The 27,313-nt window shown below is 39.3% G+C and overlaps 1 protein-coding gene across 1 annotated transcript; it reads right to left on the reverse strand.

Moving 5' to 3' along the window:
* On the reverse strand, positions 1–26,599 carry mfsd12a (major facilitator superfamily domain containing 12a). The gene is given in 12 exon segments (XM_036565328.1): positions 1–3,120; positions 4,307–4,354; positions 5,058–5,188; positions 5,708–5,802; positions 7,698–7,868; positions 10,450–10,542; positions 13,510–13,602; positions 17,821–18,021; positions 20,526–20,652; positions 21,986–22,077; positions 22,079–22,197; positions 25,844–26,599. Coding segments are annotated over 12 exon segments (1,518 nt in total). The 5' UTR covers positions 26,112–26,599; the 3' UTR covers positions 1–3,040.
* Positions 26,600–27,313: the final 714 nt, after the last annotated feature.

Below are 27,313 nucleotides of genomic sequence, written 5' to 3' on the forward strand. Positions count from 1 at the left end.
TATTTTCATTTACTGGACTTTAATATAATCATTAAAAATCATACATTTAAACATGAAATTGGACATTTAAAACTTCCTTAGCTTCTCGGTGCTGATTTCCCTAACAGCTTAAAGAGCTCTTAAAATCTCTCACAAGTGGTCTCAGTACTTCTCATAATCTCATAGTAGCGAATCATACACACAGTGGAATGAACACAGGCTCCATGTCCCTCATCAGACCTATGACATCATTTATTTTTCCCTGAAAACAAAAGGTCAGACTCCCTTTATCTCAATCAAGTTGTGTCCATCTCCATGTATAGGGGAATTCCACCTATTTTTCAAAATTTCGACATAATTTCATCTTTGGAATGTAACCAGAGTCATTCAGAGTGGTTTGGTGTGAAATTGTTGATTGTAGAGACTCAGATGTCTTTACAGTGGTGGTGATAGGAACCAGGGGTCACCATGACTACAACACAGATATAGACATTTTATTTACTATCCAAAACCACCAGTGAACCTACACGAGTCTTCTGAGTGGAATGCTATGTTTTATATGGAATGCTGATGATGGGAAAATAGTGGAAAATCTGACACCCTGAATCTACCCATCCTCCAAAAACTATGTTTTAGTTCAAAATCTGCTCAGAACTTTATCATAAGTCAGTCTTCAGGCAGTGAATCCACAACCATTTCATGTAGTAACTTTCTGTGAGGGAGCTTTTAGAGGTGGACGTCTGGTTCCTATCACCACCACTGTGAACAATTCTGACTCAGTAAGTTTCTGTAGAACAGAGAATTTCACATCAAACCACTCTGTTTACATCTTAAACATTTAATTATGCAGAAATTCGGGAAAATCTATAATATCCCCCTTTAATCAAGCGGTGTTCCCCATGAAATAAAGAATAAAAAACATGGAATAAAGAATAATCCCTTATGACGAACGAAAACGGTTAAAGCATTAAACAAATATGCACATTCCTCCATAAACATTTGAATCTGAACACCTTAAAAAAAAGATAACAGTGTATAACAGCTGCTCCCTCAGTGAGTATCTGATCCCTTTATAACTGAAGAGTTTTACTCTGTCGTCACTGAATGTCTGCTAAATGGATCTGTTCACACTTACAGAACTGCAGAGAACAATGTAGGATAAAATAGTGTATCTAATGTAGAATCTAGTGACTGTCAGTCAAATTCAGATGCTGGTAAACTGCATTTAAAGCACTTAAAGGAACAGTTCAGCCAAAAACTGAATTTACACTGCTTTCCTCTTACCCTAGATGTAGCTGATCAGCCAAGAAATGTTTGGTGTCCAAATTTTGCTTCTTAAATTTAGTGCTGGAGCTAATGTGCTAGTGTTGCTAACAAACACTACAAGTCAATAGTCACCAAAATCTTTTCTGTAAATACCATCCACAAAATTCTCTCAAAACACAACCAGGTCTTTATTAAGGTGGTGCAGACTTGTAGGTGTGGTTTACGACACAGTATGACTTACAAAACTTCACCGTGTAGTTGAACACAGCAGGCAGCCACTTCAGACAACGGGTGTATTGCTGAGTCTTCGCGCACACAGAAGTCATACAGATTTTGGTTGTGATTTCTGTTCTTTCTTTTTAAAAATAACTGTTAATGCTGAATTTTCAAACTCAAGTTATACGTTTAGAAATAGAAAGAACAGAAATCCTGAACATGGCATTCATATGCCTGCACGATAGGCGGAAGGGTAAATTTGGCACAACACCTGTGGTCAAAAATGCAGCGATCAGCTACACGATGAGGTTTTGTTTATTTATAGACTTCACAGCAAGTCATATTGTGCCTTAAACCACACTGAAGAGTCTGTGTGACCTTAATGAAGACCAGTTTGAGCGGGCTGAGAGAAATTATGGGGATGTATTTACAGAAAAGGTTTGGGTGACTATTGACTTCTAGTGTTAGCAATGTTAGCCTGATTGCTCCGATGATGAACTAAAGATGTCAAATTTGGACGCTAGCATGTTTACATCTGGGTTAAGTGGAAAACTGGGTAAATCAGATAAACCATTCCTTTATGAATACACAAACATGAAAAATGCCAGGGACACTGGTCCCTCTGTAATTCAAACCTGTATTATTCATTAACAACAAAAATGCCTTATAAACAACAAAGTCACTGTACAAAAGGCTGAGTCTACAATAACTGAGATAAAACTCAGCAGAGATGAAAAGTGGGAGGATTTTTACAAAGCAGGATTTCTCAATTTAGCCAGATAAGTTACTATCCAGGCTTAAGTTATCTGGCTAACTAAGAAATCCTGCTTTGTGAAATGCCCACCTGGGCAGCCATTGTATTTACAAACATGAAAAGAGATGAACAACTATGAATGTGCGCTGATATGATCAGTAACCTTCGCCTACCAGAGGCTCAACTGATCAACCTATGCTCCGCCCACAAACGCATTCTTTCATAGCAACTGTTGCCAAGTTGGACAGTTTTACAGAAAATTGGCAAAAATCTGACAAAAGTGGTGAGTTTTGTTTGATGTGACCTTTACATGCATACAAAATAAACATAATTTGAAATTAATAACACTCTACATTTAGGTATTTTACAAACACGGAGTTGTGTTAACTGACTCTAAATGTAGGTATTGTGATATAAACTGAGTCTGTTCTATAGTTTCTCATTAGGCTGAATGAATAATCGACTCTAAATGTAGGTATTGTGATATAAACTGAGTCTGTTCTACAGTTTCTCATTAGTCTGAATGAATAACTGACTCTAAATGTAGATATTGTGATATAAACTGAGTCTGTTCTACAGTTTCTCATTAGGCTGAATGAATAGCTTTATAAAGCTCCATAATAAAAGTCTATAAAGCTCTATAATAAACTGTGTAAAGCTTGTCCAACCTAGCAACAGTTGTTACCCATTTGTGGGCGGAGCTTGGATATGTTAATTTCTCTTCAAAGACTTAAACGCCTGCAGTTTGTATTGCAGGAAATGATGTATCTCGTTCAGCATGTGCAAACTTCTTACGCCCCCCTTGCAGTGGACCCTCCTCAGAGTTCAGTTGATGACCCCCGAATCACTGCTGTTTTCTGAATCCTCTTCGTCTGACGACATCAGGCCGTTCATCACAGCCAGGCCTGTTCACACACACAGGGAACAGAGGATATCAATCCAACCCCGCAAACAATACTCACGGCTGATTAGGAGCCCCTGATATCACACAGACTGTGAGCTGATAATCAGTGACAGAGTGGCAGGTTCAATCATGCGTGTGAGGTTTCTGAGTTCTGAAGGGCGTCTGCTCATAAGGCTCCCTCCATGGATCGATACATAAACAGACATCAACACTCTTAAAAATAAAGGATCTTGGCTCGGACGTATGGCTGGAAAACCATTTGACCTTTACATTATGTGGTGGGTCTTTAAAGGTCATTCTCACAAAACTGCCTCAAAGCATGCCCGTAAATATGACTAAATGTCGTAATCATCAGTTCCTTTTTCTCTTTAAAATTATTTGCCGTTTTCCATTTTAATTCTCATCACCGCAATGTGTCCACATGTGTTTATCATTACCCAGATTTATCAATTTTTTCTTTTTTAACCAGAAAAAATGACTGCATTATTTTAACTGTTAAATCTAAATGTTTCCCTTGTAAACTGTAAGGAAGTGAACAAAAACAGCAAAATGTTTTGTGGCACAAGTAAAAGAAAAATCTCAATAGCTGTAAGTTTGTTGCAGTACTGAGATAAAACTGTTAAATATTATATGTTGATGAATATATATGTTTTAGTTTTCAAATTAGCTTTCAAATACTTACAATAATAGAGAAATGCTGCGAAAAAAAACATAAAAAAAAACATTGACAGATTTATCTTTAGACCTTACTGTGCTGCAGTGATGAGAATTTGGAACTAAATTGGAAAATATTACTAAAAATAAATTTAAAATCAACTGAATCATTCAGGTGTATATTTAATTATTTAGCCAGGTTTGCCTGTTTGTATATTCAAAAAAAAAAAAAAGAGAGAAAATATCAGGTTTTAGTCATTTTCCCAGCTGGGTTCCAACATTTGTCATGTTTGTGAGAATAACCAACACCTCATTTAGAAAAACTGTTCTTTAAAAGAACCGTCCACTGAAAGGCTTCTTTAAGGAACCAAAAGTGGTTCTTCGGTGGCATCGCTCAAAAAAACAGTTTTGGCACCTTTATTTTTGAGAGCATGTCTTAAATTTCTTTTTGATGATGTGCAGTTTTGGTTGAGCTCAGTGAACTGTGATTACGGACTGATCAAAGTGAAACCCGTGAGGCCGATGAAGCTCACCATCAGTGTGATTACTAACAGACCCGTTTACCTGTCTCTCCACAGACACTGCAACACAGAACAGCCCGCTTGTCAGGAGCAGTTATATCAAGAGTTAGCAATGTTCAACTTCAGCAGCTCGATGTGTACAAATATAAGCTTAATATTAATATTAAAAAATTAAGTTATAAAGTTTTATAGTGACAATGACATTGACGGTGTAGAATCAGATTAACAGGCATTTTAAACACATTGTGGTATTTGTACACAAAATATCTTAATGAGACCACCTTAAATTAAATGATGTCAGTTGTAGTGTTGTAAAAAGTACACCTGTAATATTTGGGGAAAATTGTTGACCTTGTACTCATGTTTTAAGGGGTGAAAAGTACATCACAGAGACATACACTCTCAGAAAAAAGGTACCCCTCTTGTCACTGGGCATCTCAGTACCTTTAGTCAGGGAACATAACTGAACCATAATCCACTGAAATGATATGTTCTAAGCTGTACTGACTCCACACACCCCGTCTCGTCTCCAGGACTTTATTTTACTGTTCTGTTTTAAAGCATTCGGTTATGAAAAGGTACAAATACGAACTTTTCACCTGGAAAAACTTATTTAAGGTTCACAATCAGACCTTAAAACCACTGTTGCACCTTTGAGGGAACATTTACACTGTTTGTACCTTGATGAATGAAAAATGTACCTGAACAGAACCTTTATTAATAACAGTGGACATAAAGATAAAGATAAAGAAGGTTTACTCACGGCGGATGATCTTGATAGGCCAGATGAGAATAGTGCAAAGGCAGAGTGCTGCTACAACAGCCACTCCACCAGTTACAATCACCATCACATAGTGATAATACCACACGCACGCAGGACAGCAGGCCTGAGTACTGCGGAGAAATACAGATTCAACTGTTTACAATAAAAATAACCAGTATTACTCCACAATTACTACAGCCAGCGCACACACTGCAGATTCATACTGGATTAAAATCACTCCACAATTATTACCGTCAGACTGTAAAACTACACACACTGCAGATTCATACTGGATTAAAATCACTCCACAATTATTACAGTCAGACTGTAAAACTACACACACTGCAGATTCATACTGGATTAAAATCACTCCACAATTATTTCAGTCAGACTGTAAAACTACACACACTGCAGATTCATACTGGATTAAAATCACTCCACAATTATTACTGTCAGACTGTAAAACTACACACACTGCAGATTCATACTGGATTAAAATCACTCCACAATTATTACTGTCAGACTGTGTAAACTACACACACTGCAGATTCATACTGGATTAAAATCGCTCCACAATTATTACTGTCAGACTGTAAAACTACACACACTGCAGATTCATACTGGATTAAAATATTATCAGTTACACTTACTGGCATGGATGCAGGCCCTGAATGATTATGACCCCAAGTCCGTTGGCTACTTTGTCAGTGAAACTCATAGCTCCGTACACAAACGCCCCGCTTTGCTGTCAGAGAACAGAGAAAAGTTTTGAGGAACACAAACACCCCACAGTCAGCTAACCACATGACTTTTGAAATATTGTTTCAATGAAAGCAGAGTTTTTACTTCTGCTAATACAGGAGCTGGACTGCTCCAAAAAGTTACAGTCACGGTCATATGACAGAGTGTAAGTGCTCTGGTCAGATCACGTTTTGTTGATTTTCTAAGTGTAAATAAGTTACACATCCTCTACAGAGACACACTTCTGCACATTTTAACACACAACTACTGTGTATTTGTTGAATTTATCATAATGGGAGAAAAAATAAAATGAGGCCTGTGTAAAAGTTGCCACATTTTATATGTTATATAAATATATTTTGCATAAAATGTTTCATAAACAAACACATTTTTCACTAAACGTTGCAGAAAAATGCCATATTTAGTGTTCACTGTAGAGGATGTATTCACTTATTTTCACTTAGAAAATCAACAAAACATGTCATTTGACCAGGTGTGCTCAAACGTGTGCACAGATTGGTCACATTATGAGGTCATTTACTAATTAAGAAAAGGTATTAAGATAACAAAACCCAAATATAATAAAGGGCAAGAGACAGCTAAAGCACACGACTTTGTATGTATAACAAAAGGCACAATGTAAAATTAAATATTAGATATGTACTTTTTGTGCTTTTAGTTCTCCATTCATTCACAAATGATTTTGTTACAGCGGTAATGTTTTACAATTTTCTTGCATTTTATTTTTTTGCGCTAAACCAGCGGTCGGCACCATGAGACTTCACAGCAGAATTTTTTTAAGAAAAAATAAAATAAGCTCTGCTGGTCGTTCAACACAGTTTAACAATAAATGGTCTTAAATGCTGGAGTTAATGTAGAACTGCTAATTCACCTTTTAACCCTGAAGATTGGCAACAAAGACAACAATCTTGCCTAGCTAGTAGCTAACAAAATGGCAAAGAGAGATTTAAGACGAACATTGATAATTTAGAGACCAACTGACTTATTTACATTTATAATCACTCCAGCTGGTTTCCTGATACAATTAATCTGCAACGAGAAACTGACAAACACTAAAAAGTCGTGAAGCTGCTTCTCGTTTGAATTTTCCAGTTCCACTGTGGTAGAACGGGAAAATTCGAACAAGAAGCTGGTGAATGAGAAGCGACTTCAGCCTCATAAAAAGTCGAACATTGAGAGACATTTTACAAGAAACTGTTCTGTTTTTGACGTAAGGTTTCCTGCCAGAGATGTGAGAAAAGCAGCTATAGCTGAGCTAAAGCTTACAGCAGTCATTTTCGTTTACATTTTTTTTTGCCTATACTACCACATCAGCACATGCTGAGACATATTTACAGATGGTAAAATGGACATAACATGTTGTGGCTCCCAAGGTGGTTTGCTTTTTGTTGAAAGGACAAAATGGCTCTTCTGAACATTTAGGCTGTGACCCCTGCATTAAACCCTGTTTGTGTGGTTTCGTGAACTGAAAGCACTTTTGAATGAGTTCACATTTTCTGTAAACAAGCTCTGTTCCGATTGATGGGTCTGTTTTAATGGTGCCCCATTAAAAAAGTCCAAGATGACCTGAAATCCTCATGGACTTCGGATGTGTGGATCCTTTGAAAGGCTGTAATGATCAGTTTGCTCTCTGACAGCCAGGAACAGCACAACGGTTAATCATTTTCCCACATCTCTCATTCCAGTAACTACAGACTGCAGGAACAACGTTTCACATCACTTCAGTGAGAATGGGCGGGGCTAAAACGTATGTAAACGTGTGCATTGTTCTATATATTAATTGGTCTATATGAACCAGGCAGTGAATGTTACATTTTAAAATTCTTATTTGCAAAAAATGTTGGTTTTCTACAATATGAGCCTATTAAGGACACTTACTGTCTGATCTCCTATCAGATCTGCTGTCATGGCGAGTGACATGACCAAGATAGTGGCTGACCCCGCCCCCAGTAGCACTGCTGCTCCATACACACCGTCGCCCATATGAGTGTCCAGAAGAACCCAGTAGGAGAACACCAGGATCAGCACCAGACCCATGAAATAGGTCATCTGGACCAAAAAGAGACGCATACAGTACACAATACGGTTAAGACTGGTATTAAACTCGTGGACAATGATAATAATGAAACATGCTCACAGGTCTCAGCCCATACTGATTACCTGCATCAATACATTTCCCCCAGTTTTGGAGCTATATGGTCATTTAATTCCAGGATATGGAGAGTCCAGTCCAATACAGTTTCCCCAAAAAACTCTGACCAGTTAATATCAATAATTCTGATAAACTCAGATTTCCTTTTCTCTTTTTGCTTTACTGTGCTTGCTAAATGATGTGATCAGATTGTGAATGGTGCTGTACTGATAATAATGATAATAACAATAATAATAATAACAATAATAATAATAATAATAATAATAATGTTTGTTTATATGGCACTTTTCATATATTAAAAATGCAGCTTAAAGTACAATACAAAGTACAAACAACAGAGGAAGAACAGAATAAAAACAAAAAATAATCAGCAGAAAAGGAACGTATTAGTAATTACAGTTAAAACGCACAAAATAAAAGCATAAATTAAAAAGAAAAAATACAATAAAAATGCAGCTAGAAAATAAAAGTTATAGTAATATATTTTTTAATTTGTGTGAAATTCGTCGTCATGCACTGCTGTACACAGACAAAACAGATACACACTGAAAATCTGGGATGCTTTTAATTAAACTTGGAATGTTGCAATTTTAAAAATGCAAAACAAAGAAATACAATGATGAGTAAAATGAAGAAGAAATATTCAAAATTCTAAAATTCTTAGTATTTCTGGATCATCAAACATATGCAAATATGCAAAATTGACCCAAAAGGTCTTTTTTATCCTCATTCCTTCCAGTGAAGCTCATTTTCAGACAACTCTCAGGTGGATTTGATCAACTGATCAGAGGCTTTTATACAAACTTAAGAAGTCTGTGCCAGCTTAAGTGCACAGTCATTAAAGCAAAGGAAAGGCCTATCAAATATTAAGAAATTCTGAAATTCATGTTAAAATTTCAGCAATTCTAGTTTTCACTCATTGTTGTGCTGAGAACAGAATTTGTAATGAAAATATTTGTATTAAAGTTGAAAGGAAGGCAAAATAGAGCATTCTCACAGGTGCTCTCAGACTTTTGGACCCCTATGTATCACCACACAGGAGAAACCAGCCATCAGAGCATCACTCGCCAGAACTGAAACATTTGTTAAGATGTAATTTTTAGCTCGTTGGAGTGATTTAAGTTTAGTTTCTGTCACTCTGTGACACTGTGAGTGGTATTATTAAAAAGCAGAAGCGTTTTAAGAACCACAGCAACTCAGCCACGAAGTGTCAGACCATGTAAAGTTACAGAGCAGGTCGCCGAGTGCTGAGGAGCACAGAGCATAAAAGTCTCCAACACTCTGCTGATCAATAACTACAGAGCTCCAAACCTCCTCTGGCATCAACATCAGCACAAAAACTGAGTCCCAGTGCACAAAGCAGCTCCATAAAGTCATGGCTGGGTGAGTTTGGTGTGGAAGAACTTGACTGGCCCTCACAGAGCCCTGACCTCAACCCCATCAAACACCTTTGGGATGAACTAGAATGGAGTTTGGGAGCCAGACCCTCTCGTCCAACATCAGTGTTTGACCTCACAAATGCTCTTCTGGATAAATGGGCAAAAATTCCTGCAGACACACTTCAAAATCTTGTGGAAAGCTTCCCAGAAGAGTGGAAGCTGTTACAGCTGCAAAGAGGGACCAACTCCATATTAATGCCTATGGATTTAGAATGGGATGCATAAAAGCTCCTGTGGGTGTGATGTGTAGATGTCCCAATACTTTCGTCCATATAGTGTGTATCAGTGATGTTAATTAAGCTTAATTTCATTAATTAACTATAATATGGTTATTTTAATTTGATTTTGTAATCTGATTATGGTAACACTTTACTGTAGGGTGCTGTTTATAACATGACACCTGCATAAGCTTGTCATGACAACTGACATAACCCTACATAACTGTTTATAAATGCTTGTTCCAATAAGCGTCATTCACTATAAAGGTTACATTTGCCAATTTTGATCAAAGTCAGCTAAAGTAGCCCTTATGACGAATGACGACTGTTGTAATAAGCATTTATAAACAGTTATGTAGGGTAATGTCAGTTGTAATGACAACCTTATGTAGGTGTCATGTAGCCTTATGAACAGCACCCTACAGTAAAGTGTTACCTTAATTTTCTGCCATAGGATCATTTTGGTATCGAGCACTGTGATACTTCAGAAAATGACGGTTTTGTGTTGATCCTAACTTTTACTGTGTTAAAATCACTGCTAATGAAATCATCTTTTCTGAACAGGGCTTGGCCATTAAGGTTTAATGGTAAAACATATTCTTAAATCCACACACAGAGATTTTTTAAGTGCTTTTGTTTCTATTCACTGCACAGAAGTAGTTACTCTTGAAGACAATGACTCCAAGAGCTCTGGAGAGATCAAGAGGCGTCAACATAGCTCCAACTCAGCTCTTCAGTGTTAGGAGTGAAGTTGAAGCTGCTGAGTCACTGGCTACCCGTCTGCGTAAGGTAAGATGAGAGAAACTTGTTTCAACACTTACACATTTCCCTATTAGTTTGCTGAAGGGTTTCATGATGAATGAGGAAACAAAGCCACTGACGTACATCACCAGCGGTATAGTAGCGATGTACTTCTGCATGAGAGAGAGGAACAGTTACACTCGACAGACTGGCAGAGTTAAACCATAAATCACAATGACAACATTGCACCATATAAACAAGACCATGTGGCAAACGGTGTGGACCGATCTGTCCAGCCTCTGCCCACAGATGTGCTCTCTTCATAACTACTGTTGAACAGGCTACAGCCTTGACTTTAAAGTGCTGCACTACTGACCTTCACTGTGCTGCCTGCTAACGTTAACTTGATTACACAACAAAAACTACACCTGATCCATCCTAACAGTGTGATCTCTTACAAACATAGACAATTAATATCATTTAAAATTAAATTATAATATTAATAGCACTCTCTAAATTATAAATGACAAAATTAACGGCACTCTCTAAAAGTAAAGTATTGAGAAAAAGTCAGAGACCACCCTTCATTTAGTGCCATACAAAACATCAATTAGGTACAAACTGTTCATTTTCCAAGAGGTATTTCTGAAGAGATTAGATATAAGATAATCTACCTGCATAAGGAACGAGAAAGCCAACGAAAAAAAAGTTATTAAGAGAAAACAGGACCCCTAACAACCATGCAAGACCTGGCAGACCACCATCTAATAGACAGGGGAACTGCATTTGGATTGGACTTTTCAAACTTTCAGCATAATTAAAAGTGTAAAGATACAAAGTCATTCAACTGTTCACAGTGAATGGTGATAGGAACCAAACATCTAAAAGCTAGAGCTGGGCGATATGGCCAAAAATGTTATCACGATAAACAAAATTTATATTGTTCAATATCGATACATACCGCGATAAATATCAAATCATTATTTCTTTCAAGTTTGAAGGCTGATTTTTGGTCCTGGGTGGTTAATTGCTGTTTTAAACTATCCTTTATGGTCGGAACTCGACAAACACTCACCAAACAGGGGAACATTTCACAGATCTGTCATGGGAGAGTGGGACAGAGTGTCTGCTGAGCTGTTTTTACCAGCTGGAAAAGCACGGCTATTTTGTAACAGTCATAATTTAAGAAAGAAAACAGATTATTTTAGCTGGTGCCGAGCGCTCGGCTACCCCGCTACACATGACATCACAGTATTCAGACACCAGCCAGCGACAACTGGATATTCAGTTGTAGTAGTTTAAGTGGTGAACCGCAAAATATCCACACCAGACAAACAGAGTCCTCCTTTTAGGTACGTTTAAACTGAAAGAGGTGCTTTTGTGTCGTGTTTGATCTACAGTATCATCAGTTCTCCGTGTTGTGCGAGTGACGGAGCGCTGCTTCAAGTTAGCCAGCTGCTAAAAACAGCTAGCCTGGAAAGCTAGCGCTCTCCCGCTCTCCAATGCCTCACAGCTTCCTCAGTTTACTTTCGTTTAAATCAGGGCTGTAATTTACATGAACCCACTTCTTTCACTTTCGTTGCTTGGGAATGCACTAATACTAAAATATGTGTCACGGATTCCTTCTTTTCTCCCTCTGAGTGTCTGTTTCTTTCCCCTCTGTTGTAGCCATGTGTCTTTTGTTTTCTTGTACCATGTGCTTTTGTTGTTGCTCTGTGTCTCCTCCTTGGTCCTGCCCCCTTGTTATCTGTTCCACCTGCTTGTAGCTCCGCCCCTCATTAGTCCCAGGTGTGTCTCATTTCCCCTCTGTGTATTTATACCCCTGTGTTTGTTCAGTCTTCGTCTTGCATTGTGAATGTAATCTTGTCTCTTGTTTGCTTGTTGCGCTTGTAGTTTGGTTTTGTTTTGTTTTCATTATGGACTCTCATTTCAATAAAAACTCGCATTTGCATCCCGCCTCCATGCCTCAAACGTTACAATATGACTGTCTGAGCGCTGCAACAGCGCTTTAGTTGTGAGGATTGTGATTTATCACTGCTAAAGCTGGTTAGGATGTACAGAAAGAGGTGAGTTCACTGTAGGACAGTATAGTTACATCACTGACCTCGTCACTCACACTCAGTCACAGGACAGCAGATCGCCTGTCGCTCCACTCAAACAGGGAATGTATAACTCTGCGTTTCAGTGGTTGCTAAAGACTCATCTTACTCGTGGCCCCCTCCCTCACTAATCATGTAGAAAAACTCGGAAGTGCGCCCTCTCCTGGCGACAGCACAGTAGTGCCGCTTTCCTTGCAGTAGAAAACGCCACCAAGGCTTTCGCTGAACGTGGAAGTGTGAGAATGGTGTATTATATCGAACATTTATCGAACATGTCGTATCGCTCTATCGAGGAAAAGTTATATTTAATTATCGTTATCGTTTTATCGCCCAGCCCTACTAAAAGCTAGTAAAAGATAAAGTTTTCCTTTTTTATAAAACACATTCACGGTGGAGGGATACATGCAGGGTGCTGTGAGGCAAAATAGACCCCCAAAAAATATTTTTTCAGATTTATTATTATTTTACCATCATCAACATTCCTTAAAAACTGTGCAGGTTCTGGTGGTTTTAGATGTGGTTTGGTACATTAAATGTTTTTGAGATATATATAGATATATAGATTATATAGATATAATGACTGCTGGTTCCCATCACCATCTGGGCCAGTAAGTTTCTCATTACAATGCATTATTAGACATCAGAATACTCTGAATGACGTGGTTTACATCTCAACAAGGGTGTAGAAAAATATCCCCGCAGATTTCTTTGAGAAACTGAGAGTGAGTCTCCTGAATGGAAAAGAATGGAAGCTGTAATAAAGGTAAAGAGTGACTCACTGAACACTGAAAGAAATATATTTAGGTGTTGAGGCTTCTGTGTGATTTTCGGTTTTCTATTTTTCCTGATGTTGAAAAATGAATAACTTGTACTTAATGACCATTTTGACTTCAAATTAAATAAACGAACGGTGGTCTCTGACTTTTCCACAGTGCTGCAGGTATTTTGTTGTTCAGTACAGGGTCTCATTAGGTTCAGTGGAGAACACTTTTGTGGGAGGAGCATGGATAGGTCAGGTAGTCGTGTGAGTGGTGGTTTTACCTTTGGCAGTAGGAGTGTGTTAATGAGGTACATGGATATGTACGTCTGTGACAGATTCACGATGAGTCTGGTGCACATGTAAAGGACAGCGACCTGAAGGGCAAAAGCACAGAGAACAAGAACAAAACTTCAGCTTGTACTAGAAATGAGACTAATTTAGTCGAATTTTCTTACTCCACTCATTACAGATGGTCTGAGCTGACAGTTACCAGCTGCTCTCCTTACAGCAATAAAGGCTGAACCGATAAACTCGAACATAAAACACTACCATGCTTACAATAACAAAAAAATTTTAAATGCATCTAATATAACCTGCTGAAATCACAGTTTGAAAGTGTGATTACACCATCAACAATGTCATCTTAGCACGTTTTAGGTTTAAGTAAATTCACTAATAAATGAGGTAAATTAAACCCAATAACACAGAGAGCTCATGAACGACATCTAGATGACTTCGACCAATCAGAAGCAACTAAGCACTCAGGTGTTGTGACATCACAACCAGAACTAACTTTCAGTCTGCTCTACTACACCCAGCATTTAAAACTCTGGCCAGAAAAAAGGGCATACTTTGTCTTCTTGGTCAAAAAAAAGACCGGAGGTCACATTACAGAAACTTCCTGTCCTAAATTAAGATCTGACAGGTCAAGATTGTTCACAAATTCGTATTACCGAACCTCATTTTACAGCATCTTATCTTCTCCAGAGAAATTATAAAGGAGGAGACTGGCCACCCGCTGAAATATAAATGGGAAAGCTTGTAACGCTTGGCGTCTGTATAAAGAGTAAATCCCACCCTTCAAGAAAAAGAGCCAATCAGATTGCTGGTTACGCCGTGAGCGGGAAAAGCACCCCTCTGTTGTGGGGATCTGAGCAAGTGCAGTAGCCAGAACAACCCGAAAAAAGATGTGTTTAGCGCACAACTGAGCCAAACACTACAAAATACTTAGGAGGTCTGATTTTATCAGTGATTTAAAATGTGTCTTTGAAACAGTAATTTGACCTTTAGTTTTGAATGTTTGGATCTCTCCCCTTCCAACAAGACAGAAGTCTGGTCTCGTGTGCCTGGAAATAACTGCCCGGCGGCGTCACAACAATTACCACCAAGTGAAAAAGACTTTCCTATGAGGACTTTAGGTGCATTCCAGTCGCCCTCGCAGTTCCCTACAAAGCGCACTGCACAGGGTACTCAGACCTTTTAAGGCTGATTACAAACCACAGGGAGTGAAAACGTTCAGATGGAAGTGAACTTCAAAGTGCACAGGGAGTAGTGAACAATGGAATCACTTCAAAGGAAGCTGCAGGAAAGTTTACCCATCAGTCATTGTAGGTCTCTCTACTGCAGGACGTTCCGAATGAAGGAATTTATCAACTGCAGTTCCCTTATCTGACATCCAGCGTTCAAGTGTGTAGGGAACATAACGGTACTGCTTAGGGACCCTGTGGAATGGAATGCAGCTTACGTCTTCTCAATTCAGAAAATCTTAACTTGCGTGATTGAAGTCGATGATCAACTGTCATGTCTGTTGCCTAGCAACAAAAATTTCCACACACAGCTTAAATGTAAACACGTAATCAAAATAGTGTTAAAGATGTAAGTTACAGCTGCCGTTACTGATGTTAAAAAGATCAAACAAAACTAAAGTGTGATAAACTGTAAGATGTGAATACTGTGAGAGCGCCCCCTGCTGTTTATCAGAGCGTCGCCGTCTCCAGTTTCAGTCTCCATTTCCCAAACGCTTTAGCCGAGCGCGCTAACGTTACTCCTCCTAATAAACAGATACGCGTTCAGCTCTGTCTCCTCATTATTCACCACCATCACTGTAATATTTCATCATCAACATTAACACACGAAGGTGATCAGAGGGGCGGTGGAGATCGAGTCTGCAGCGTCTGAGATCTTTAAAACGCAGAGTTAGAAAAGAAAATCATCTCACAGTGAAAGCAGCGTTTTACAGTAGAAATAAATGGAGCTCATTATGCTGGTAGTGAACTATGCTGCTGACACAGCTGCCTAAAAACCATAGAAACGGACCTTAAACAGAAGTGAGGACCCTGTTGGGGTTCATCCTAAAGTTAGGACAGGATTTAGGAGGTTTAGTCTAGTTAGGATGTTTGGGTGATGCTGTTTTCTTATCTGGAGTTCATGAGGAGATTATGTTGTTCTGTAATAGCTACTGTCCTAAATTCAATCCGTACCGAAGTCGTCATGGAGACTAAACAGATCAGAGATTTCAGAGTTAAGACTGTAATACGGCTCCTGGACTTTAATTTACAGAAAACAACTGAAATTTAAATCGCAATTAGATTTGTTGCCTAAAACGTTCAGCCCTTGTTTACTTGTTGTATTGATCACACACACAGTTTACTTGTTTACTTGTTGTATTGATCAGAATTGCCTGAGTTTGCAGATTACAGCAGCTGAAGAAAAACAAATGGACTAAAGCTACTGGAGTCTTTTTAAAGGGTCCGTATCATGGAAAAACCTATTTCCACTGGCTCACTGTGCTGCTTGGACTTAGCGTCTCTCTCTTTGTAAAACTCGTACACTTTTTTCCCCTCTACAGTGCTGCACAACAGGCCTGAGAGTTGGGCCCAGAGGGACGCTGATTTGGCCCCTTCAGAAAGACGCCTTCATCCAACAAGAGAACGTTTCAGCGACACTTTATTCTGAGTCGTCCTTTCTAGATGAAACAAACACTCAACAGACTCTCAGTAACATGTCAAAAACATACGAGGATGGGGTTTTGGGTTGAGGTTAAGGTTAGAGTTAGGATTAGAGCCAGGGTGAGGATTAGGATTAGGTTCTGGGTTGAGGCTGAGGTTAGGATCAGGCTTGGGGCCAGGGTGAGGATTAGGATTAGGTTTTGGGTTGAGGTTAAGGTTAGAGTTAGGATTAGGGCCAGGGTGAGGATTAGGATCAGGGTTCTGGGTTGAGGTTGAGGTTAGGATTAGGATTAGGGCCAGGGTGAGGGATAGGATTAGGTTTTGGGTTGAGGTTAGGGTTAGGGCCAGGGTGAGGGTTAGGTTTTGGGTTGAGGTTAAGGTTAGGATTAGGGCCAGGGTGAGGGTTAGGATTAGGTTCTGGGTTGAGGCTGAGGTTAGGATCAGGCTTGGGGCCAGGGTGAGGATTAGGATTAGGTTTTGGGTTGAAGTTGAGGTTAGGATTAGGGCCAGGGTGAGGGTTAGGATTAGGTTTTGGGTTGAGTTTATGGTTAGGATTAGGGCCAGGGTGAGGGTTAGGATTAGGGCCAGGGTGAGGGTTAGGATTAGGGCCCGGTTTAGGTTTTGGGTGAGGTTGGTAAGGTTAGGTTTTGTGTAATGGAAGTAACATATTAACAACACATCTACTTAATGTAAGTAATGTATCAACAGAACATCTACAAGATATTTACTTCAATGTACTCGGATGCTTCACTACTGCTACTTCACTGACGTGCTGTTGACATGTTACTTATAATCTGCTAAGAGTTTATTGATCATCTACAAAGGACCATTCAAAATAAAGTGCTACCCATGTTTCTTTGAAATAAAGGAGTCTGAAGTAATATGTACACATTACTAAAGTTTTAAAACTCTGTTCACTCTCCAGTCCATACAGTCCATATACGGAAACTAAGCTGCAAACACAGCCCGTTTTGAATTCCATGTTTCTATGATGTCACAAGAACTACATTTACATACATCTGCATATTCAGCCTGCAGCAGTTTAGCTCCACCCAGTTACACTGAAGTTATAAGGAGTGTTTCAGCTCTGAGTGCTTTTTGAATGAGGCACAATACAGGACAGCCAAGCACAACATATCTTATTTGCATATATCAGTCTTAAAGGCACAGTAACAAAAACAGCCAGTTTAATTCTAAGCGATAAAGAGAGGCTGAAAAATGGTCATGTAAAAATTCATTATGACTCTTTTTAGTACATAAAACCACACAAATGTTAAGAGTCGACCTCAAGGGGAAAATAAAATGTGAGAAAAGTGTGGGATATGGGCTCCTTAAATCATATTAAACTACTCCTTAAAATCTGTATCAGTGGGGATTTTTATATGGGCCCAAAAAAAGAGTACTCAACAGAAAACGCTGCCACGCCACTGTTATTGGATTTAGATAACAAAGTGAGTGTCAGCACTGACTCCAGTGTCCGACCTTTGAAATCATGAACATCTGACAGCTTTAAACAAGGGAAACACTACCAGAGCCATTCAGAGCCACAGTCACGAGTGGGCCGACAATAAAAACACTTTGTAGTAACACTGCTGTAAAACATCTAACCTTCATCTCCCAGCGTGAGATAATAAACTCAGTCACCTGGTAGAAGGACGGCTCTCTGAGCCAGTGCTGCCACTGCAGAAGGGTGGAGGGAGCGTTTCGGCTGAGAAGAGGCTGCTGCTCTCCTTCACTGGAGCCGTAGTCCTCGTCCTCACTCTGCTCGTCTTTGGTCTCCCGCGTCCCGAGGTGGAAGAGCAGGGAGAAGAGCGCTCCGATGGCCAACACGATCAGACTCAGATTCTGAAAGCACACAGCCAGCATGTTAGAACCTACTACTATGATTGAAGAGAGGGAGCTGAGAGGAGGAGACTGGTTGTCATTTATGTACTGATTATTTTTATTAAGCCATCTTGAGTTTGTCCTGTATTCAACACAGCAAGGACACCACATGAATTATATGCAATACTGTGCAAAAATCTTGGGCACTTGAAAATTGTATATTTAAAAGGCTATTTAACTGGGCAGGGTGTGTTTGTTTCCTCAGAAACACCAACATTAGACTACAAAGGGAAGTTTGTGAGCAAACTAAGCTGACATGACAAAGTCAGCTAATAAAGCTTCAAACGTTAAAGCAGCAGCACTGACCGTTTGATAACTTGATCAGGTTTATAGTAATTCCAGATGGTTGCTATGGTGTTGCTATGAGGTTGCTGTGGTATTCCATTTTGTTGTTAGGGTGTTGCTAGGCTACTGGGTATTGCTAGGACAGTGCAGTGCTATCCCAAGTGGTTGCTATGGTATTGCTAGGACGTTGTGGTGTTATCCCAGATGGTTGCTATGGTATTGCTAGGACATTGCTGGGCTATCCCAGGTGGTTGCTATGGTATTGCTAGGACGTTGTGGTGCTATCCCAGATGGTTGCTATGGTATTGCTAGGATATTGCTGGGCTATCCCAGGTGGTTGCTATGGTATTGCTAGGATGTTGGGGTGCTATCCCAGGTGGTTGCTATGGTACTGCTAAGCAGTTGCTGTGCTATCTCAGGTGGTTGCTATGGTATTGCTAGGATGTTGGGGTGCTATCCCAGGTGGTTGCTATGGTACTGCTAAGCAGTTGCTGTGCTATCCCAGGTGGTTGCTATGGTATTGCTAGGATGTTGGGGTGCTATCCCAGGTGGTTGCTATGGTATTGCTAGGATGTTGGGGTGCTATCCCAGGTGGTTGCTATGGTACTGCTAAGCAGTTGCTGTGCTATCCCAGGTGGTTGCTATGGTATTGCTAGGACATTGCTGGGCTATCCCAGGTGGTTGCTATGGTATTGCTAGGACATTGCTGGGCTATCCCAGGTGGTTGCTATGGTATTGCTAAGATATTGCTGTGCTATCCCAGGTGGTTGCTATGGTATTGCTAGGATATTGCTGTGCTATCCCAGGTGGTTGCTATGGTATTGCTAAGATATTGCTGTGCTATCCCAGGTGGTTGCTATGGTATTGCTAGGATATTTCTATGCTATCCCAGGTGGTTGCTATGGTATTGCTAGGATATTGCTGTGCTATCCTAGGTGGTTGCTATGGTATTGCTAGGACATTGCTGTGCTATCCCAGGTGGTTGCTATGGTATTGCTAGGACATTGCTGTGCTATCTCAGGTGGTTGCTATGGTATTGCTATGCCATTGCTTTGCTTTTTTTCTACAGAGAACAAATATCTGCACATTTTAATGCACAATTTTTATTTATTTTATTTTTCTATTTTTTTATTTTTCTGTTTAGTTTATTTACTGAATTTAGCACATTGAAGGGAAACAAACATAAAATGAGAAAGTTTTATATTTTATTTTCTTCCAATACTGTGCATATTGCACTTTCTGCACATCTTATCCCACATCTTGCACATCTGGACACTCCACACCAAGACACTTTATTTCAGTACCAATATATGCACATATTTATTCAGTATTGCCATTACATTCTGTTTCCTGCGCCTCCTTGTACAGTCATCACTGCACTGCCTTTTTATCTCAGGATAGATCTTATTGCATATTTTTGCATATTTGTAGTTGTATATATGTAGATAGGATTGTAGATAGGATGTTTGTATACATTCTTCTTTTTTATATTGTATCACCCTTATTATTGTAACTGTGCTGTGTTGTGTGACTGATACTGGCTGCTAAATTTCCTTTGGGATCAATAAAGTATCTATCTATCTATCTAAACTCAGCCAATAACGTTAAAAAGAACTAAAACTGCACTAAAATTCACACCAAAAAATGCCAAGTTTAAGTGTGCTCTCTCATTCTAACTTAGTAAATCAACAAAACATGTTGTCTGACCAGGGGCCATTACAGATACACATTACAATATTTTTAAACCATACTTTTACTGTGCGAGTGTAAATTTAAAAATAACAACAATAATAATAATAATAATACTAATAATAATAATAATAATAAATGAAACGCTGATTAAAACTACATGCTGTTTAGCCATAAAGACCTGTAAAAATAACGTAACATGAAATGTCTTTAAGCAGAATGCAAATGCCAAAAGGTTAAAAGGAGAAGTGAAACTCAGGCATTTAATCCAGAACAGAACGAGGAAGTTCACAGAGCTATTTAAAGATAAGCTGCTGCACACAGCGGAGCTCCAGACGCTAAAAGCATGAGCTACTGAATGGAGCGCCTGTGTCGTCACTCACAATGACACTTTGTTGTGACTTGCTGAGTGTGATGCCTCGAGTCAGTATGAAACATGAAAGCTTAAAAATCAGCTACTGAGCTTCTACAACACGCATTCTTTCACTCACTCTGAAAACGGGGATGTCAATGGGGCCGAGATTATCCGTGGCGGAGGGATCCTCTCCGGACTGGAAATGGAAGAGAATCCAGGCCACTGCGTACACTGTGATGTTGGCTACCACTGTGAAAGCATACCTGCACGAAAACACACACGGTTAACTACCACGAGAGTCAAGCTCGTGAGACAGTCTGAACAATTAAAGGGCCCATATCATGGAAAAAAACACTTCTTTGAGATAAAAAAAAATTGGGCTGTGCAATGTGACCATATTCATCGTTATTGTGATGAATTACGTCAAAATACAGTACAGTATGCTTTTCTGAGTATACAGTGGATATCATCAGCACTTAAAGAAAACTGACCAACTGCACATTTCATTCACATCATGTATCGTTAAAATTTCTTAGTATGAGATTATATCGTCCACATCTAGAAAAAATGTGATTTAGTTAGTAAACACTGTTTATGTTTCAAAATCCATTCCCTCCCCAGTCCATACAGAGTGGACAATAAGCTGCAAAAATATGCCGTTTTGAGTTTTTGTGATGTCACAAAAGCCAACACATTTACATGCACTTGCCTATTCAGCCCACGGCTGTTCAGCCCTCTCACACTGAAGTTATAAGGCCCATGTGTCCAACACAAGGCTCGCTGGCCAGATTAGGCCCATGGCACAATCCAAACAGGCCCTCGAGATTATTTCTATTAATATTAGCCCATTTCACAGTGAGCTGCAACGTAATTTCCACTGACACTACACTAAACAGGACAGCAGTTTTCCACCCAACTGCACACGTCATATCACCAAACACACTAGCTGTGTTTCAGCTGCAGTTCAACCAACATAGACACTACAAACACTGTAAATACCATAAACACTCAGGCGTAGAGATTGAGCACACAGGCAGGTTTAAAAGACCTACATCCTGGGGACATTTCAAGAGATTTAACAGTTATCCGTAGCTAATGTGGTCTAAATATATCAAGTAATCACATGTAACATTTGGAGGTTTCCTACTAGTGGCTATATTTTGCTGTTGACGTTTCGGCGTATTAAAATATAAACGCTCTCTGGCCCTCAGATTTGTTGAGATTTTTTAATATGGCCCTTTCAGTGGTTCAGTTTGACACCCCTGTTATAAAGAGTGTTTCAGCCTAGACTGCTTTATGAACAAGGCACAATACAGGGCAGCCAATCAGAACAGGGCTCATTTACATATATCAGTCTTAAAGGCACAGTAACAAAAACAGCCTGTTCAATTCTAAGGGATAAGGAGAGGTTGGATGGTCATGTTAAAAATGAATTATGATGCTTTTTGGTACATAAACATTATAAGTGGACCTCAGAGAGATAAAAAAGAAAAAAGTACAATATGGGCTCTTTAAAAGCATTTTAACCTATCCAGCCGTTTCCTCTGTGCTGAGAAGTAAGGGTCTGACCAGGTGAAGCAGGTCAGATGGGCTCACCTGTACGCTGTGAGCTCCACCTTATCGTGCTCAGACGACACCAGCTCAGGAATGAGGGACAGGTGGGAGATCTGGGTGGCGGCCCAGCCGAAACTGGAAGATGATGATGAAGGGGACGAAGTAGATGAGACCGACCCACTGTGGAGTGCTTGGGTCACAGCCAAAACACTGGTTAAAGATGAAGGGGAAGGACAGCAGGACGCTGACAGTTCCTGCGCAATAGCACATACAGAGAGAACTTTTAAAGATAACTCAAACTATCTCACACTAAAGGGAACCAAAACCAAAAATATCTGCACAGATCGTATCTGAAGATATAAGGGATGGTGCAGTAAAACATATCGTCACTGTCCAAAGAAAAACAAGCTTTTCAGGAGAAGGCAAAAGCGTTCTTTATTCTGATGTAAGTTAATGTAAAAAGATTTTATTCCAAGCGAATCTGAAGCATTTATGTTGGTTAATTTGTTGTGAAATTTTCCCACAGTGTAAAAGGCAGTAACTGTGTTCAAATAATGTAGAAAATTGAAAATCGAAAAAATGGAGATACATGTTTTTCTTTGAACAGAGAGGATATCTTTAGGCATGTGTCGATACACAAAATTAGCATTATGATAATTTCCTCAACTTTTATCACAGTCTGTAAAATTATTATATATAAACAATGTTTTGCTGATTTCCTAATTGAAAATAAGCACATCTTTTACAGAGAACACACTTAAATATTACATTTCTCAGCAATTTATTGTGCACAATTTCTGTTTATTTGCCGAGTTGAACATATTGGAAATATAAAATGTGCCATAACTTTTGCACAGGCCATGTTTCATTTTATTTTTCCCAATACATTAAATTCAGCAGATAAACAGTAATTGTCTATTAAATGTGCCCAAGTGTGTCTCTGTAGAGGATGTGTAACTTATTTTCACTTAGAAAATCAACAAAGCGTCATCTGACCAGGGTACTGTACATGCAGTTTTCTGAATTTATTAATAGCAGAAATCCACTGGTGGTAAATTCTGGGGGTTTCTGTCTGTTAAAACTGTCCCTAATGGGTCTTTGTGTAACAGCACAGCAGTCTTCGCTAATCAGTGGAACGCTGTTAGTGTGGGGGAAGCTTGTGAAACCTGAGCGAGTCTGCGCTTCTAAAAATCTCTTGTGAAACTGTAACTTGTTTGAGTCAAAAGCAGCTGTGACATTTCAGCCACCTAAAATATAAAAAAATAAGCAGGTCTACGATGAAATGTCAAAATCTAACACTTACAAACATGGAGGGAACTGAATACACACACACACACACACACACACACACACACACACACACACACACACACACACATTTTCTGAAACCGCTTATCCTTCTGGGCCATGAGGGGAACCGAATACAAGTATTGGAAAACAGCATTCAAAATACAGAAAATAAATATCTGTATTTAATCCAAGTTACATTTCATAAAGGTAGTTATTCAGAATACATTTACTTTCTGCATTTTGGGAAAATATGTTTACAATATTCACCTGCTAAATTTAAGTGTATATACCACCTTTCCACCCAATCTCAGTGTTACTGAGCTCTGCTAAAGCCTGAGTAGACTGATAAACCAATGTGATGATCAGTTATTAATCTGTGTTACTGAGCTCTGCTAAAGCCTGAGTAGACTGATAAATCAACGTGATGATCAGTTATTAATCTCAGTGTTACTGAGCTCTGCTAAAGCCTGAGTAGACTGATAAATCAACGTGATGATCAGTTATTAATCTCAGTGTTACTGAGCTCTGCTAAAGCCTGAGTAGACTGATAAATCAATGTGATGATCAGTTATTAATCTCAGTGTTACTGAGCTCTGCTAAAGCCTGAGTAGACTGATAAATCAATGTGATCAGTTGTTAATCTCAGTGTTACTGAGCTCTGCTAAAGCCTGAGTAGACTGATAAATCAATGTGATCAGTTATTAATCTCAGTGTTACTGAGCTCTTTTGGGATTTTCGAACTTAACAGTCTTCTCAGCAACGGACGTGTTCACAGGTGATAAGCATCTGTGTTGTACTGTTTGCTTCTTTCAGGAGACGGCCGTGGGATTATGGGAGCAGCAGTGGACTGAAGTAACACAGAGAAGTTTGTAACAGCACTTAAATAAAGTCAATTTTTTCAAGAAACACATTAACTTATATAAGTCAAGAATTACAGAAGGCCGACAACCAGTTACAGAGAAACAATGTGAATTAAATCTAGATGAGGTATTCTAAATGTATTCCACATGAATTCTGGATATGTTACTTTTTTAAGTGTTGTAATGGGATATGTTACTAAACACATTCAGGACAGAGTATTCAATATTCAGCCATCACTACTTTTTAAAGTTTTCTGCCCAACTCTGTTCACAAATAACCTGAACGGTACTGAAAATGCAACACGGATTAAAGACTCTCCTGCAACAGTTAGCATTCAAACAGTTTGAGCAGCAGATCAACAGTGAAACTCAAGCACAGTACACTGCATGTGTACATAATAATAATAATAATAATAATAACAACAACAACAATAATAATAATAACAGAAAATGTAATACAATTTTATTTTGTGCTGCAAACTTTATGGGTAATGAGTGTTTTGTATTCATTATTTACTCACATGTCAACAATAGCGCTTACGGAGGCTCATGGTAGGTGCGCGCCCTCCTAAAAAGGCTGTTAGTTGGGTGTATGTGTTATTTGTGTTATTTTATTTTTGATCTATATGTGGTTTTGGGCACTGGTTATGCTGACTTCCCCCGTGGGTTTGTGTCTCTGTATGTTTTGGTCATGGTGTTAAATAAAGAGCACTGCTTGCGGTGGAAATCACAGCCTCCTCTGTGTCTTACTTTACACCGTCGGCAGAATATTATGGGCAAAAACTGATCATGAAAACTGTGTTCACTAAAGTACTGGATTGTGCCCAGGGCTATTTGCTTTTGAATAGTGTAGATCAGTTAAGCTGTTACTAAAATTATGCTGTAAAACTGACAGAGAAAGTAGGATAACTGTACTCATTACGCCCACTTTCAACTCTGAAGTCAAATAAAATAAAAGAGAATGATATTTGTCATTACTTTAACCAATCCAGCAATTAGTTACTGCCATGTCATTTTTATTGCACACAAAGTCAACAAAAAAACGTTGGCATTTTGGGGCCTCTCATATAACAGTGGTGGTCAAAAAAATCAATACAGCATATTATCGCAATATTTTGCGCTGCGATATTGTATCGATACATCGACGTCAAGTATCTATAATTTTTTCAGAAATTTAAAGTAAAGTTTTAATGAAAGTGTTAGTCAGTCTGTCTGCTTCACAGCCCAATTTTGCTGCGATAAAAATCACATAAGTGAGATGAACAGGCTGAAAACTTTCTCATTAGATAAACCAGATATTGGACAAAGTTTCCCTTGGGGTGCATAATTTGCAGTTGAAAAAAGGTAAAAAAATCACAATATATATTATCGCAATACTCAAAATGTTTAAAATCGCAATAACAGCATATTGTGACTTAAGTATTGTGATAATATCGTATCGTGGGGCCTTTGGTGTTTCCCACCCCTATCAGATATCATCACTTTTCCACTATTTTCAGCCAATTCTTTGGTAAGTACACTTAAATTATGTAAAATGAGTGCTTAATCCTGCATTTTCCCAGAAACCCATTACAAATCAGGCCAATATCTATGGAAAATACCTGAAAAAAAGATTCTGGTGGGCTTAGTGAACACACACCCTCACATTTTGTGAAAGTGTCCCCCAAAGCAACACTCAACACAGAGAACCTGTATAATACACTGTATTTCCTTACAGTGAGGGGCTACTTAAGGGTCAAAACACACTCACCTATCAGATGCCAGGTTTTCCTCTTTCCATACGTCCCACATCCAGCAGTCCTATCAGACTCGTATCCAATCAGAGGCGTGCAGACTCCATCAGCTATCTGCCCCACCAACAGCAGCACACCTGCATAGGAGTTCTGAAAGCCCAGCACCGAGTGGTAGAACACCAGCAGGTAGGTGAACCACATAGAGGCGCACAGGTCGTTCAGAAAGTGTCCCACCGCATAGCTCAGGCGCTTACAGAGCGGCAGGGCTGACTCGGACTCGGACATGACTGACCAGTACAGTCCTCCTCACTTTACCACCTTTAAAACCTCCACACTAAACCGCTGCTCGGTCCTCTGGGTCCCCCTCAGCACTGGGTCCTCTCCCCCGCTGCTCCATGGTTAAAGCAGACCCTCATGTTGAGCTCCTTCAGATCCCTCTCTGGACCCTCCGCCCCATCGGCTTCTTTGTTTCTTTTCTTTGGAGTCAGAAAGCAAAAGTGCCTCAGTCAGCTGACCACAGCACTGGGTGGGTGGAGCGAGTTACAGCCCGAAAAAAAACATCTCACCGCCTTCCGGCTCGCCGGATCAAGATACACAGCTGCGAACACAAACTCATCACAAATATAGTCAGTAATATTAATAATCGCGTCGTTTGGGCCTAATAAACCCCTCCGGACCGGCGCCGCAGCGTTTCCTCTCGCTGTTTTTGACGCAGCATCCGTTTCACCACATGACTGCACGCTGTTTTTACGTTAATTCCCACCCGAATTTCGACACGAAACGGCGCACCCGTATTCCGGAAAGCCCCGCCCTCGTCTGCCTGGGATTGGCTAGTCTTGGCGAAGCTGCTGCGCTGGGATTGGCTAGTCGCTCACACTCAGAGAAACCACGCCGTTCGAGAAAGCGAAGCGGAGCCAATCCCAACGCAGGTGGGCGGGGCTAGTCTGAGTTTTCGCGGGGAAACAGCACGCTTTCTGATGCAACACGGGTTATTATTAATAGGACCCAGTGGAAAAAACAGCTATTTATTAAGTCATAATAATATGAAAGTTCCCCATTATGATGACATAGCATCTCACAATAACGAGTTACGACCTCCTATCGCGTAATTATGAGATACTGTGTCATAATTACGACTTATCGCATAATTATGATTTAGTTTCTTACACTACTGAGTTAATAACTCATATCTATGACTGAATGATGATGAATACTGTCAATTATGACTATTTTATCATAATAATGAGATCTTATCTCATATTTATGACTATCTCATAATTATCATTTAGTATCTTATCACAATGAGTGAAAATCTCATATTTATGACTTTCTATCTCATAATGAGATGCTGTCAATTGTGACTTATCATAATAATGAGATCTGATCTCATATTTATAAATTATAATCTCAATTTTGACATGCTATCTCATAATAACCGGATTCTATCTCATAATTATATTAAGTATCTTATCATAATGAGTTAATAT

Source organism: Colossoma macropomum, unplaced genomic scaffold, assembly GCF_904425465.1.
Source record: "Colossoma macropomum unplaced genomic scaffold, Colossoma_macropomum, whole genome shotgun sequence".
Classification (NCBI taxonomy): Eukaryota; Metazoa; Chordata; class Actinopteri; order Characiformes; family Serrasalmidae; genus Colossoma; species Colossoma macropomum.